Source organism: Ciconia boyciana, chromosome 3, assembly GCF_034638445.1.
Source record: "Ciconia boyciana chromosome 3, ASM3463844v1, whole genome shotgun sequence".
Taxonomy (NCBI): Eukaryota; Metazoa; Chordata; class Aves; order Ciconiiformes; family Ciconiidae; genus Ciconia; species Ciconia boyciana.
In genome coordinates, this window is record NC_132936.1 from 52639691 (window position 1) to 52655134 (window position 15444).

Here is a 15444-nt window from a genome sequence, read left to right on the forward strand (position 1 = left end):
GTATTAATATCTTATAAGCCCGCCTTGGCTTACAGCAGGCTTAAATATATTTTCCAATCACAGCTGCAGAGTTACTTTCAATTAGCTTCTCAGGTGGTCTTTAGAGAAAAAAAGATAGCTTTTAAATTCATCTGGCTAATGGGATTTGGAACATTCCTTAATGTTTATGGCAGAGACTGTATCATAATGTTATTCTGTAATCCATGGGGAGCTATAGCTCTACACAGGATAGTATCAGATAAAGACTAAGTAGATAATTACTGGTAGATATTGACCAGTATCAGTTTCTTAGATTTCTGTGACAGCATTCAGAATACAATCAACGTGACATGATTTTTTAAAGTGTGTAAACAGTTCCTAATCTAGCTGCTATGTGGTGTTTGGCTTATCCAAACAGAAAAAGAAAGAAAAAAACACCCAACTAGTCTCAACCAGACTCCTTTTGCACTCCAGTGGCTGTTCCCGCCTTGTAGTGTGCCCACTAGCTGAGGAAGCAGTGAAAGCAAAGGTGGAAGTCTCCCTGCATCCAGCTCCTATGGATCGTAATGCTACAAACCACCACACTTCTAAAAACTGGGAAGAGAAACTGAAGAGGAAAGTCTGCCAGTAGGAACTGAATATATGATTTGAATTTTTCATCACAATAAAATATATAGAGATATAAAATCCATACTCTCAAGCCTTCTGAACAAGGGACCTGTGGGATTTTCGGCAGTCACTGATCTCTTCGCTTTTCTCTCCTTGTACTATTACCCTGTGCAAGAGGGCATGGGAAGGGGCTGTAGGTCAGAACTGTCCTAGTCCTAGGGAGAGCCACAATGAAAGCAGGCAATGAAGAACAGGGCTCTGTGAGGCTATGTAACACATAACAGAACAGGGCACAGATTAATTCTCTAAATATTGCAATAATATTGTCACACTAGCTTTGGTAGTACGTTCAGAATTTCAACACTAGTGCAGTACTGGGTTATTGTCCACAACCACTCAGTTCTGACACCAGCAGATAGAGACACTTCCGTACTACACTAATAGTTTCTACTGAGCATGCCTGAGCTACTACTTCTTGTGGATATAGGTAGATATCCATGAATTTTTCAGCTGTCATCTCATTTCAGGGATTAGCATTTAGCAGAAAGAACACACCCCTGAAGAGCACAGAAGAGGGAATACATACTCTGATGTAGGCAGAGGATCCTCTTGAAAGTAGGGGTCCTGCAAAGCCTGCTCTGAGGTAATTCTCTTTGTAGGGTCCATAGTAAGAAGCTTCTGAAGCTGCAAAGCATAACATTAAAAATAGCAAAAAGCTTACCAAACTATCATTTTTCAAACTATGACTTATATGTCTTGGGTTGTTACATTATTTGTGGCTTGTCCAGACAAGCCTAAGTTAGCATTGCTTGTTCAGTAAAGTTCCCATGCACTAGAATCCACATCCATCAAAGCGCTATGGCTGTGAAGCACTTCTTATGTAAGAAATACAGTTAGAGTGTATCAGGCAATATTAATTGTGAGGCTGAACCACTGTGCTAAAGTGACACTAAATTCAGCTATTACAGGTTCATAAAGCATCATTGCTAAATAATGGTGTTTTGTTGTAATACATGTACAGCTTTTATACTGTTCTGTACTGCTGACACAGTCAACAGGAAAAAAAGTGTCAGAAGAGACAACATGGCCAGGTCTCTCCATATCACTTTAGGGACAGAAACAATAAATCTTCATCTCTCATACTGGGGACATTCCACAGTCAGAGCACTCTGCCACTCACACAGCTCCCAATCCCACTCTAATTAGTACTGAAATGAGAAAGAGGAGGTGCAGACCCTTCCTAGTAACCTTTCTTCCTTGCTAGGAGGAAAGCAATAATAAATTTATTATCTAGAATGCTGTTGACTGCAGCAGGCTACAAAAGAGGATTAAAATATATTAGTAGTATAAAATACGAGTTATAGGAGTAACATACCATTTCTAGTTATTTATTTATCACATTCTGATAAAGTCACAGTAGGAAATCTGGGTGCTCATCATACAGTATCCTGCTCTCACACAATACTCTCTTAATTCAAGCCAACAGTGAAAATAAAACTCCTTCTGTAAAGTGCATCTTAACTCAAACTCTATCTTCCAGGCCTCCAACAAAAATTCCTTGGATATTCTGCAAAAGAATGTGACTTTGGCATGGGTGTTCAGGGCTTTTTGTTCCAATAAATCAAAAATCTGTTGTATAATTCTGTATTCTATATACATGGTACAGTAAACAGCCTCAGTAAAAACACCCATCCTGATCAAGAAAGATGATTCCCTGTATTTCCTTTCTCAATAGTTGTAGTTAACCCTACTTTGAAGATGAGTTCTTATAAAATTCTCTGTACTTTTGCCACTTCCTTCCCACCTCTCCTTATTCCATACTTTATGTGCCACGGACCCCAACAGACTGACAACACAACAAAGAGCCATTTGGGCTGTCTCTCCACCTATCAGTTCACTTGCAACCAGCTCCTGAATTGATTCCTGCTGCTTGTCCAGAAATACACCTCAAGATGGTCCTGCATTGCACAAACCTGGAGAGTTTGCACGGCACACTTACTTACTGTGTCTTGTGTTGTCAGATAACCCTTAACCATACGTTTCCTGCGTATCTTAAACTCAACCTCTAGTGTGCTGTTTGCTCTCTACATAGCGACCTCACATGATACAATGAATAGAGACAACAGTTCTGGTATTCAGCATCCTTCTTTCAAATCACCACCTCTCCCTACGTGTAAAATTTTTGTTAGTTTTAGTGGCTTGCGACACCATTACAGGTGATGCACATTTCGTCTCCCCAGTCCCTCCACAGTGACTGCAAGGACAAACACTCATGTTCTGTATAAAGCAACTCCTGGTCTTCGGTACCAGATGTGGTCATTGACAGAAGAGTACAGGACATCAGCTTCTGCCCCTGGACTCCTTCCTCAGAACTGGTTGCTACAGTACTACTCAAGAGAAAGCTCCTCCAGCTTTCTGCCATACAACATCCTCATCACAAGCTGCCTCCAGACATGACCTGTATTCTTTGTTATTCAAAGATAAGGCCACAGCAGATGATCTAAAGATATCTTGGACCTTTTAATGATCTGCTTATCCTCTTAGTAATCCCTCTCCACCTCAGAGGATATAATCAGTTTGCCCATTCCACACACAACATCACTCCAAGTGAGATATCCCGCCTATCAGTGATGCTACTGTGAATCAACTTTCTTTTACAAAGTCTGGTTTTCTGTAGCTTCTGTTGCTCCTAGGGAAATGAATAAAAATGGCTGGACACAATTTGCTTTCAGGGTAGCAGCTGCTAACACAATATAGAAAGCCTGTGAGCCTGGACTCAACAGTCTCATACTTCTCAGCGACTCCCAAGATTGCTCACTGTCAGGCTCTACTGGCCTGACACGACAGCTATAAATACTATGCTTGTAACTTTTCCAGGACAGCAAGAACAGATGCCTCTTCCTGGATGGAAAACATTCTGCCCTTCATGTAGATATTAACAGTCAATGTCAATCAGCAGAGTGGCACAATATCCTCCTCTTTGCCAAGAGTCCCTTGCTATCCTGCACTGGTCTACTTCATGCCATATTTTCTCTATGCGCCACACTTTCTGTACTCATTAGCACAAAGTCTTGACCAATGAAGGTTACAAAGTAGATGTCTTCAGAGGTCACCTTGCAAGATGGAGGTTACCTCAAAAAAATAACATAACTACTTTGGATATGAACAAGGAGTTTTAGGGAGTCTACTTCCTCCAAGCTCATTAGCAGACACATTTCTAATCTCTGGATTCGGGAGAGCAATGCACACCTTTCCTTCAAGATCTGCTGTTTTTTAGGATCTTTCACAAGGCAGGTACTGAGCCTCTTTACTGTAGCATGGCTGTGGCAATTTAGGGATATGGACCTCCTCAGCGCAGCAACGAGGTATCAAGAAGGTTGCCATGTTCCTGGGCATTCTTATGCAGAGCTCTGGGAGACTGACCTATTTGAGACCAGCCTCCATCTCTGTGGTTGATCACTAAACCACCCTTATTCATCCCTGATTACGAACAGTGAGAAAAATTTGATTAAGAGAACCAACCTTGCTAAGCAAACTGTCTTCCTCATGATGTTCAGAAAGAACCCTTAGACTTTTGGATATCTCAGTTCTCATTCTCACAATTATATAGGTGTCTACCTATGTATTCCCCTATGTATTTGTTCTGTCACCTTGTAATAACCTTGTCTCACTACTTCTCCATCATGAAAAGTTCCTTTATAAAAATATCTATAATATGCCATGATGGTTAGTTTTGTGTTCTGTAGAGATCTGGATAATATTTCCCCCTGGAAAAGTAGCCTACTCACCCAAGATGACTCTCAACTTAGTGTTCATAGCTTGATGAATTAATCATATAAGCTGACAGCAACCCATTTGCTTCTTTGCCTTTCCACCAGGGTTTCTGGTGGCTCCCACCTTTAGTAGGAAAAGGGGGGGAAATTCAGGTGCTAACTAATGATGTCTCTTACAATTGTTGTCTTTTCAGTTAGACTCTTCCTCCAGATCATTCCAATGTGTGCCCAGTAAATTGAGTTTAACAATTTTATTTATTTTTTCTTGAAGTCTCACACTTCTTATGTGAATGCTTCCCTTCCACCCACTTGGGACCAACCTATTCTGTTTCCACAGCTATTGATGTCATCATCCAGCAGCTACGAACAAGTCAAAGAGCAAATCTTTGCCAGGACCTAGAGAGAAGACTGCTATGCCGAATCTGTAACTAGTGATGAAAACAGACCACTAGAACTCAAGCTGCACTAGCAGCCTCGTCACAGAGACTCCCTGTTCACAGCATGAGCAAAGCCACTTTGAACTTCAATCCTAAATTTAGACAGCACCAAGTCATCACAGAGGCATCCAGAAATGATTATGTATTAGACAGAGCAACACTGAATTCACCTACAATGAATGACTCAAGTAGGTAACCAGCAAATACATGTTTAGGGATATTGTTTAGAATCACCCACAGAACAGAGGTAGACTATTATCAGAGGGAAGAAAAAGAAAAAAAAAATTACTACAGGAAATAATTAAATTTCTCCTTTCCTCTTCCCTTTCTTCACAAAACTCTTTAGCTCTTGGGAGCTCTTTAGCTCTCTGAAACAACATGGAATCAAGGGATAGATAATACTCACTATCCTATTTGAACAGCAGACCTAAGGGTAAGGCTGGGTATATGAGTGCCTTGCAGATCTTTATTAGATAAGACCTTCAGATGTTCAATACCAAGCACAGCCTCAGCATGAACGTTTATGAAGAAAACACATCTCAAAAATGGCCAGTTAGTGATAAACAGCTTTCTTTAACATCAGTGTTCATTAGAATGAGATAGAAGAACAGACACAGATATTACCATTAGAAATGCATTTCATTCCTATCATCACAGTGATTTTTAAGTTTACCTACCAAAAGAAAAACTTTGCTGTCAGGCTTGACTTTGTGTTTCTCCATGTATTTTATGAGGCTACTATTGGCATATCTGAAAAATACAGTTAAACAAAGACATTTCTGAAATAATACAGCATTAAGAATATGGAACTTTACCAAGTGATCATGAAAACATTTACCAGCCCTTGATAGATAAACTATAAAAAGAACTGCTATCAGAAAACATGTCAGATATTTATCCAGCAGTTGCATACAAAGTGTGCTTTTCACTAACAGGAGTACTATCAACTGTGTACAGATTATTTCCATGGAACATGCAACTTTTATAGTGTATGGATAAGCTGTTGACATGGGCATGACAGAGAAACTCAACTTGAAGTTTATACTCTAGTTTTCTAAAGCAACTCTGCCACAGAAAGCGTACAGCAGTTTGTAATAGCTTAGCACTGTTGTTTCCAGTTGCAACTTGACAGAGCAGTTAGTTTACCATTCTGTCTCCCTGACCCCAACCTGCAGCAAACCATACAGTCCTTATAGTTCCCAAGCCCAAAAATGCCCCAAATATGTATGACCTGTGCCTCGCTTTTAATCTACAAATCCAGAGGTTATCTATAGCCATTTTCAAAAGAAAGAAGCTTCATGCACAGATAAGCTTCATATCTTGTCTAAAGCCAGCACAATGAATCCACGGCAGAGCTGGAAACAGAATCCAAAACTCCTGAATCCAGGTCCTCTGCCTTACAACAGAGGCTGTGTGTTGCTCCTTACACCCTCTGATCTATCACCACCACTTAACTAATTTCGCCAAAGCACCAGGAAACACTAAAAGTGGAAAATGCTCAGATCCCAGATAGGCTTTGCATCACCACCTTTTGAACATGTTACCTTCCACAGAAATTTCTGTCCACTACTTCACTGTGTCCACATATCTGCTGGTCAAAAGGACCAGGGAGGTGCTTCCCTATTCTTTCTCACACAAAATGCATGAAGTTATCTTGAACAGTTAATACAAGTGGTTTAAGCAAGCTCATTTGTCTGTGCCTGCTGTAGATTAAACAGCACTTACAACAACCCCTTCTAGAGAAATGAGGAGGCCACTCAGTTGATGCTTTTAACAAGCAGCTGAGGGAGAGAACACCATTCAAGCAGAACAGCTAATTCAAACAGGACAGCTGTCACAGCATTAGAACCCAAACACTCCAAAACGTCCTCCCCAAAAAGTCAGAGGATAAGAGCCAGTTTCTGCTTATCTGCTACATTCACTGAACTGTTGTTGCATTATCATCACTTACGTTGTTCTCCTAAAATCCTTCTGAAGAGTTGGATATTCTGGCATCTTCCTTATGTCTTCCCAATCTTTATCTTTGGTGGGGGGGGAAAAGGAGAAGCATTTACAATTCTGAAAGTGTAGGCTAAGTAATACACAAGAAGTAATAACTACAGTAGTTGTTTGACTTTGTTGGCCAGTGCTATTGTTCCATAATCATCAGCATTTCCAAATCCATCAAAGTGACAGCTTCTTCGTACCTATACAAACAACTAGTCATTTCCTTTAGAAGAAAAAAAATCAACTCAGAAGCATTACGTCTGACGCTTTAATGAAAATAAATTACCTGCAGGGAATCCCATTACACTGAAAATGCGATCTAGCTGATCGTGATGAAAAGGATTACTTGTTTTGATGTCCTCCTGACGACAGTGAAATATAGGTTCCGAAGTCAATAGTTCAGCAAATATGCAGCCAATTGCCCAGATATCTAAGAAAGATGGAGGATAATTCATGCAAATTTACTGTACCTTCATCACTCTGGGTTTTGTTTCTGCACAATTTCTCAACACCTGTATAACCACAGTAAGATAAAATGCCTCACAGTATAATTACACACAGTACTTTAAAAATAATGCATTAATATAATACATTAAAAAGGGTAAAATCTGGAGATGTACTTTTTTTTCAGTCAAAATTGGAGTCTCCAAATTCTGTTTCAAGTTGTACACTGGCAGTCCAGCACTTAACATATTCACAGTTATGGCAGAAACCTACACAATATTTGCTGACGACATCACTTAAAGGGCATTCAACTGACCATCAAAACTGAACCATAAATCCCCCATAAAGATAGACTAGAAATAAAAGTTCTATCACATATTTCAAAACAATTCAAAACAGATAATTGATAACCAAATAAATACTAAGAAGGAAAAGACTAATGACTCATATGTTTAGTCAAATAGTGCAAGCTAGTTAAAATGGAGAAACAAGATCCTAATTTTAATCAAGAGTAGCAGAGTGATTATCAAACTTTAAAAAAAAATCCTACTTGACAATTAACTCCCACTGGAACAATACTGGAACTGTCTCATCTACATCTCATGTACGTACAGAAAACAACAGCATGATATACTGATATTTTAATGAAGGAAAATAACGACCTCTATTTCTCATTAATATGCTTTTCAAAATTAAATCTATTGTGGACAAGAACATTAGTTTCATTTACAGGAGAAGAAATTTCTAGATTACATGTACTCATTCTAGTTACTACTATCACCACCCACCTTAGTGTTCCATATGACCCGAATGCTTTATTATGCATCTTAAAATGCAAGTGTGAATTTTTCAGTGAGAAGAAAGTTACTAGCAGAAAAGAAATGGATTTGCTACATTGACAAATATGTGTCTAGGATATAACTCTGGAAAAAGATGTTGAGATCAGATGAATAATGAGCATAGGTTGCTGAATACAAGAGTGTGGAGACTTGCTTAGTAGTTGAGATTAAACTAGATGACCCTGGGAAACTTTTTGGATTTTATCAAATTTAATAACATAAATATAGAAACAATTTACCCTTCATTTTTAGGTCTAAGAGATAAAAAAATAACCTAACTGGAGTTTGGTTTATTAGATTCAGACTAAAGAGAACACCAAGAGAAGTCTCTTGTTTGTTGCAACTAATCTGAGACTCAAAACCCCACCTGCTGTCAATGGTGGTCTTTGGCCCATGCCACCTGTGAGATACATGGTCTCCTGAAGAAAGAAAAAAGCACTGCTCTCTCTGTCAGGAATGAAAAAAGAGCCATCACACTCTGTGCTGAAACAGGTCAGTTCCATTTCCATCACATTACAGGTGTGGAGCTTGGGGTGTGCCAATTTATAAGCCTTTCTCCCTACTTCCTTTACAGAAAAGTCTGATAACATTTCATTCAGAGTTTACAGTTTTGACAGGGTATAACTTGCTTTGTGCATTACATCACTTTCTCGGGGTTTTATCTTCCTTTGATTTTCTTATTAGCCTTATCTGCATGAAAACAAGATCTTTAGCTCTGGAGATTTTATCTGCTCAAGCAGCTAATGCAGCATATTAATCACAATTCCTGCCTGGGTAGTAGGCATAAATTATCTACTCCAGAATAGAAATTACTTATTATCTGAAGAATAGCATCTTCATTTAACAGTATCTATTCACTCATTTTTCATACTACATAGCAAATCCTTTTGGAGATGGTTTATCCAGAGGCTAAAGGAGTTGCAGCCCTCTTGGTTTTCGCGGCTTTCCGCAGTACTCACTGTCCATCACATAGTGAGGGAGAGGCTGGGCCACTGCTATTCATTACCGCTCTATCCAGCCAGACCTTTTCCTTTGAAAGAAAAAAAAAATCTAGTATTCTTGTTGACAGCAAAGCTGAACTGGGAAATCTCCCTGATGTGACACAGCAAACTCCAAAACTCTGTTCCTCCTTCATCAGCTGAACTGTGCGAGAGCAGAGCCACTGCGGCAACGCATTCCTACTTCCTGACTCTGCGATTAACACGGAGAGAACATTTTAAACCCTTTGAGAATTCAGAAAGACAGACATTGTACCAACTGGAAGTTACATCTGAATAAACACTGGTAACTCCCAAGCTGGTGGTGTATTTTCTATGGGATGGCATTACTGGATAAGTCAAGCATGAGAATACTTTAGCTCTGATCAGTCATTATAGTCTCTAGTAGTTCATAGTGCTGGGGTTCAACCCTTTAGGTCTCTTGCCAGATACTCTTCAGCTTCAAAGAACTAATATAACCTAACCCAAAATACTTAGTACAGAAAACCTGAAGCTTTAATTTCCGTAAGTGAAGATTAAACAGCTGGAAAAGGCCTTATAGCCATGCAGCTCAAGCAGGTCAGGGTCTTCCTTTCGTGAATCTAACTTTTATGTAACCTGATCTCAAACACACCCTTGGTACATATTGAAACCATTCTCACAGTTAATGATTTTCTGCCAAGTTTGGCTAGTCCCTTTTTTTTTTTTTTAATAACATTCATAATTTACAGTAATTATTTACCACATGTGGCATTTTTCTAGCAGGAATGCCTCGTTAAATTCTGGCAAGTTTAAAAGCTTCATCAATACAAGCAGTCCTAATAGGTATTTATCTCCTACATTGTTCATATTAGTCAACCAAATACAAACTTCAGCTCTAACTATGGAAAAATGTGTCAATAATTAGCAATTTCCCTATCCAGTGCCATTTCATATGTTTTCAGTTTGTGGTCCCTAAAAAAAGATTAATGATTATTACATCTATTCCAAATCTATTCCAAATAAGAAGTACTACCCCTCAGAAGTGGGCATTCACAGGGGCAAAGCTTAAAACACATAAGCAGTATTTTTCAGCTACAGTGTGTTATTAAATCTAGTGCACATTGGCCTCTAGCACAAGAGGAACTTCTTATAATGCTGTGTAACAATTTCATTATAAGTAAAATTTCTGTTTAAAAGCAACCCCCCAAAATAAGAGGCAAACTACAGACAGTATCCATTTTAACTTGTTATGTACCAGAACCACTGAAAACAGGGCCATATAGGTCCTACAAGGTTGCACTGGATACTAAATGTTTTCCCATCTGATGTCCCGGGAAGATCCCAATAAATATACCAGAGTAATATAACCATTCCTATAAGGATGGTTCTGTTACCTACACTTTCCTCTACTATCATAAGGTTTCAGGAACGATCTGTGGTAAAAGGTTTTTACTATTTGGTTTTTCGGGGGGTTTTTTTTTTTGGTTTTGTTTTTGGGTTTTTTTTCTTTGCCCTCCAAGACTTCCAGACTCCCCACTTTCCCCAGGTTTACACTGAACCTGAATGCAAGCCAGTTTTGCTCCCTGGCTCTGGAAAGAGGGGTGGGAGTGAAGGCCTTTGTAGCATACTCCTTTCCCTAGACTCCTCACCAAACAGCTTGCTCAGGTCCCTTTCAAACCTATTCACCACTGAAACATCCTTCCACTGTAACAATATTTCTCAAGTACTACATAATAATTTTATAAAAAGAAAAAATAGCCTTTTAAAGATGGTCACTTGTGCTTGGTAAACAGACTTTCCATATATATACCTGGGTGCACAGATTATTAGAATATGTGTATGGCTGCCCACGTCCCAGTTTTAAAACCCGCGACTAATAGCTTTATAGGTCAGCTACTAAAGCTGAGAAAATCCTGCGTGTCCTACTCTATTTTAGTGCTGTAGCCAAGGAGCAAGTACAAAAGGATGCTGACATAGCTGTTTTAATGATAGGGCTGATTAAGCAGACAAATGCTCGTGTATTCTTTCCTTTCTATGGCACAATAATCTCATTTCTGTATTTGTTCCAACATTTTGGAAACATTCTTTAAGCATATTATGACAATAAGACCATTTATTGAGCAATAGCCTTGATTCTCAAAATGAAACATCTTTTCCCATGCATATTAACTACAATGTTTCACTGAAGACAGGACAGAGTCCAAGACAAAATACTTTACGCTTCTTAACTATATCAAAAAAAAAATACATAAACAAGCTCTTAGCCTCATATAATTCTTTAATAAAATTCTGTTAAAGAAAGTAAATTAAGAATGGGAAAACATCTATTTAGCTGCAATCGATATGTGGAATTCATCATTAGTGAGTTTGGTCTAGCAGCTTCAACCAACCTGCTTTTTTTTGGTTTGGTTTGAACACAAAGTCTAGACTCTAGGACACATCTGAATGCTGGTAAAGGAAGCAAACAGTGGATGGATGCCAGAATACAGCTGCTCTACATCCACCAAGGGCTAACGCAACAACCAGGGTAACCAAAAGCTAGTTAGCACGGCCTTAGCCCAAACAAGGCAATCCAGGTCACCTATAAAGAGCTAAAATGTCTATATAAGAGTCACCAAATCTTTCAAATGATAGAATCGTAGAATCATTGAGGTTGGAAAAGATCTTTAACATCATTGAGTCCAACTGTTAACCTAGCACTACCAAGTCCACTACTAAACCATGTCCCTAAGCACCACATCTACACATCTTGTAAATACCTCCAGGGATGGTGACTCCACCACTTCCCTGGGCAGCCTGTTCCAATGCTGGACAACCCTTTCAGTGAAGAAAGTTTTCCTAATATCCAATCTAAACCTCCCCTGGTGCAAATCAAGGCAAGGATAACAAATACACCAACATACTTAAAACCTGAAAGGTGGATGAACAAGCAAACACGTGTCTAATTCTTTTTCAAATAAATATCAATAGGTCTAATGAAAAGGTATAACCTCTTTATAAGAAAATCTTGCCTCTCTCATGCTGAGCAGTGCAACAGATTCTAAACTTACCTGGAATCTTTACACACAGTGACCTAGGACATAGAGATACTATAGTAAAAGAGTTTATTAATTTTTCCACTGGATTTAAATACCTCGAAATTAGATTTAAAATAATAATACACCTTTAAAGGGGAATTTCTCATTTCTTTGATCCGATAAGGTGACTAGAACATACCTGTTGCTATCACACAGACAAAAGGGAAAGGTCTTCCCTTTGGTACATAAAGGTCCCAATTTTTATATGCTTCATTTAAACTTTAGTCAGCAAAGCAGAAGGTCAAGGAAGAAGTGGTTACTAGCCTTTTAAATTTGACACTTGCTATGAAGAACTGAGGATGGGGTCAAACATTTACATGTGACAGGCTTTTCAAGGGGAAGCAAAAAATGGTGTCAGTGGGCTAAGGGTCAGAAATTTGCTATCACTCATTGGTAAGTTAGGCAATGTTTACCGATCTTTAACAAACAGCATCTCAACAGAACTCGACTGAAGAACAGAAGTTTATACTGTAAAGCCACAAAGATGAATGTTCTGCAGACAGAAAAAATACCTCTCAGTAATCTGAAGGATGCTCACAGCCAGCCAAATGCGCATCTAAGAGCAATGTTTTATTTCAAGAGCACATAAACTCCTGTGCCATGATGTAGAGTCAAGATAACTCAAAACTTTTAAAGGCAAAACCATATTAATTCAAATCAGTCATGAAATTTATTGTCCTCACACTTTTTTTACCTGTATGCCTCCATCCTAGCCTTTTAAACTAAGCTGCCCTTTTCTCATGTTTGTACTAAGAATTTAATTAATTTCAATTACTACGCCTTAAAAATTTTGAAGCATCTTGACTGAAATTCTGAGTTCACAGAAATCAACTGTAGTTTTGTCCATGGCTTTAGTGGGCCAGGATTTCTTCATTCTCTCTAAACAGAGTTATTTCAGCTTGTCAAAATATTTATTTCCCACTAAAATTTCTATTCCTCAGTATATCAGCATTAAATGAAGATCCTGGATCATATGATTTCAGACTTCTGCTGTGCATTAGACACATGACCTAGCTTGCAACATTACACTTAAATTATTGTGGTAAGCCTGACAACACAGGTACAATTGGTTTAATATGGGGAATGGCAATAGGACCAGAGGCCCTACGTAATTCTCTCATGCAGCAAAAATATGACTGCAAACAAAGAAACCCTGTTAAAGAACTTAAATCTTTAATTTACAGAACTTCACATCCAAAAATTCGGAAATTCTGCGTTTATGATTCTATATGCAATCTTGCATTTTCCTTGTGCAGCCTATGTACTGAAGAACACAGGAATCTTCAAGGTGGGGAAAACGGTCTTAATCAACAATTGTACCATAGAGCATGAGGATTAAACTTCTACCAACATTAGTAGCTCGAGAATTAAACTTTTACCAACATGGTACCACTTCTGTAAGGATTTTCAGTGCCTGCCTTCCCAAATACTCCCCGGCCCCCCAAATCCTATATACCACATTTTCATCAGCAATTCTTTAACTCTTCAGTTGTGCCTCCAAGACTACTACTGTATAAACTACAGATTAACTACATTAGCCAGCAGTAGAGCAGGCTAACATCCTTGAGAGACAGAATAGAGTAATGGTTGCATGAATGCAGAATGGAGTGATGGTTCCATCTTCTTTCTTCTCTTCTCTCAGTTCTTCTTCCAGAAACTGGGGTGGGCTCCAGCCTCAGGTGATGTCACTTCAGGGCAGGGAATTAGGTCACTGGGACAAGCGCTCAGTTCTGGCAAGGAAAGTGTGCTACAGCCTCCTTTTCTCTCTAATCCTAAACCTTCAGATGCGTCAGAGACAGCAGAAGGTATTACTTTTATGCCAACTACAGTATCTCCAAGATGTAGTAAAGAATGTACCGCTACTTTTGTTCCAGCAACAGCAGTGCTTATACACCTCAGAGGGTCCAAGAAGTACTCTGGCAAGCTACCAAAGCTTTTCATGGAAACAAAAGTGGAAAGAAAAATGTTCTTTCAGTGACAATTCATCAAAAGCACAAGGAATGTAATGGGTGACACAAAAGGCAGCTTTGTAGCCTCAGGGCTACTTCCCCCTACCAAATATCAAACAACTGCAGCAAGTGAAGGAAGTATGAAAGCTTCTCATTGCAAAGGTCACAAGTTCTCTTTTATACTGCAAAGTATTAGGCAGGTCTAATAAATAAATTGTTACCATTTCCTCCTGTAATAATGAAAGAATTAAGAACAGGCAAGATACGCCGCTGTTTGGTAAAACAGTATTTACAAAGCTTTTCAGGGAACCTCCACGGCTTTGCATTTTCACTTTATCATGTGAAAAAAATGCTTAACAGTATCATCTGATCATAGGACTGGAAAGCCAGGAACTCCTGCTTTCTAATTATGGTGCTTTACATTAATTTTCCCCCTCCTCCTCCTCCTCCATTTTCCCCCCCATCTTACTCCATCACTGCAGGTAAGCATCCAATAGTGTACAATCTATATTGTCTAAAAAGCACAGCATATTAGAGAATTGTTGCCATTTTCTGTGCTCTTCTGAACTGTAGCAAATGAGAAGTGAACAGTACATATTCTCTGAAAGGGAAATACACTTTTTTTTTTCTAATTAAATGCAGAATATTTTAACGAAACATCTTTTCTGTACACAACAGAGCTCTTTGGAGGTTAACTCCATGCTAAACAAAGAGGGACAACGAGTTTATAATCTGTTGTGTGCTCTCACTTGGCTTGTGTCATTAACTATTACAACTTTTTACTAGGTCCAACATGTCAACACCTTCAGAGCTAACATAAGGTGAGCAAAAGGCCTGCTATCTGGTGGATTAAGTTATAACAAGGAACATGTGTGAAGAGTACTTTCCTGGCCTGTTCCAATTCACAAGCCATGACAGTCTTTTCTGGGAGTTATTAAAGCTTTTGATGCCTACCTTATTTCAGTCAACACAGAGGAATGCACAAGAAGAAATCTTGTCTCTTAGCACAGAGAGGCTTATTTGTCCTTCTAAACAGAGTGCTTTACAGTACCTTAACATTTCTGTTCCTAAGGGGTGCAACCTTACAGCTATTTCTAATAAGGCACTGAGAATAACTCCTACATAATTATAAGCAAATTTATTGGATAGGCAACAAAATAAACTGCTGTGAAATGTAATTCTGCTGTCAGTCACAGCTATTGCCAAGAAGTCTACTTGTGAAGCAACCCCACCTGTGTTGAGAACAAGTCATTCTACTGAATCAGTGCTGTAGCGCTGAAAGCTTCACTTGATATTACTGAAATAATTGTGCCTGAAGATAAAACTGATGGATTAGCTAAAAAAATTCCTCCGCACCAGAAGTATGCACCTTGTTATGATAGTAGGTACTTG

At 38.8% G+C, this 15444-nt stretch overlaps 1 protein-coding gene across 1 annotated transcript in view; it reads right to left on the reverse strand.

The window, feature by feature from the left end:
• Window positions 1–15444, reverse strand: part of CDK19 (cyclin dependent kinase 19) — a 131308-nt gene that overhangs the window by 12670 nt on the left and 103194 nt on the right. Inside the window, exons 7-10 of the mRNA XM_072855673.1 lie at window positions 7071–7214; window positions 6750–6819; window positions 5476–5548; window positions 1175–1272 (exon numbers count right to left, since the gene is read on the reverse strand). Of these exons, the coding sequence (XP_072711774.1) occupies window positions 1175–1272; window positions 5476–5548; window positions 6750–6819; window positions 7071–7214 (385 nt within the window). The remainder of the gene's footprint in view (window positions 1–1174; window positions 1273–5475; window positions 5549–6749; window positions 6820–7070; window positions 7215–15444) is intronic.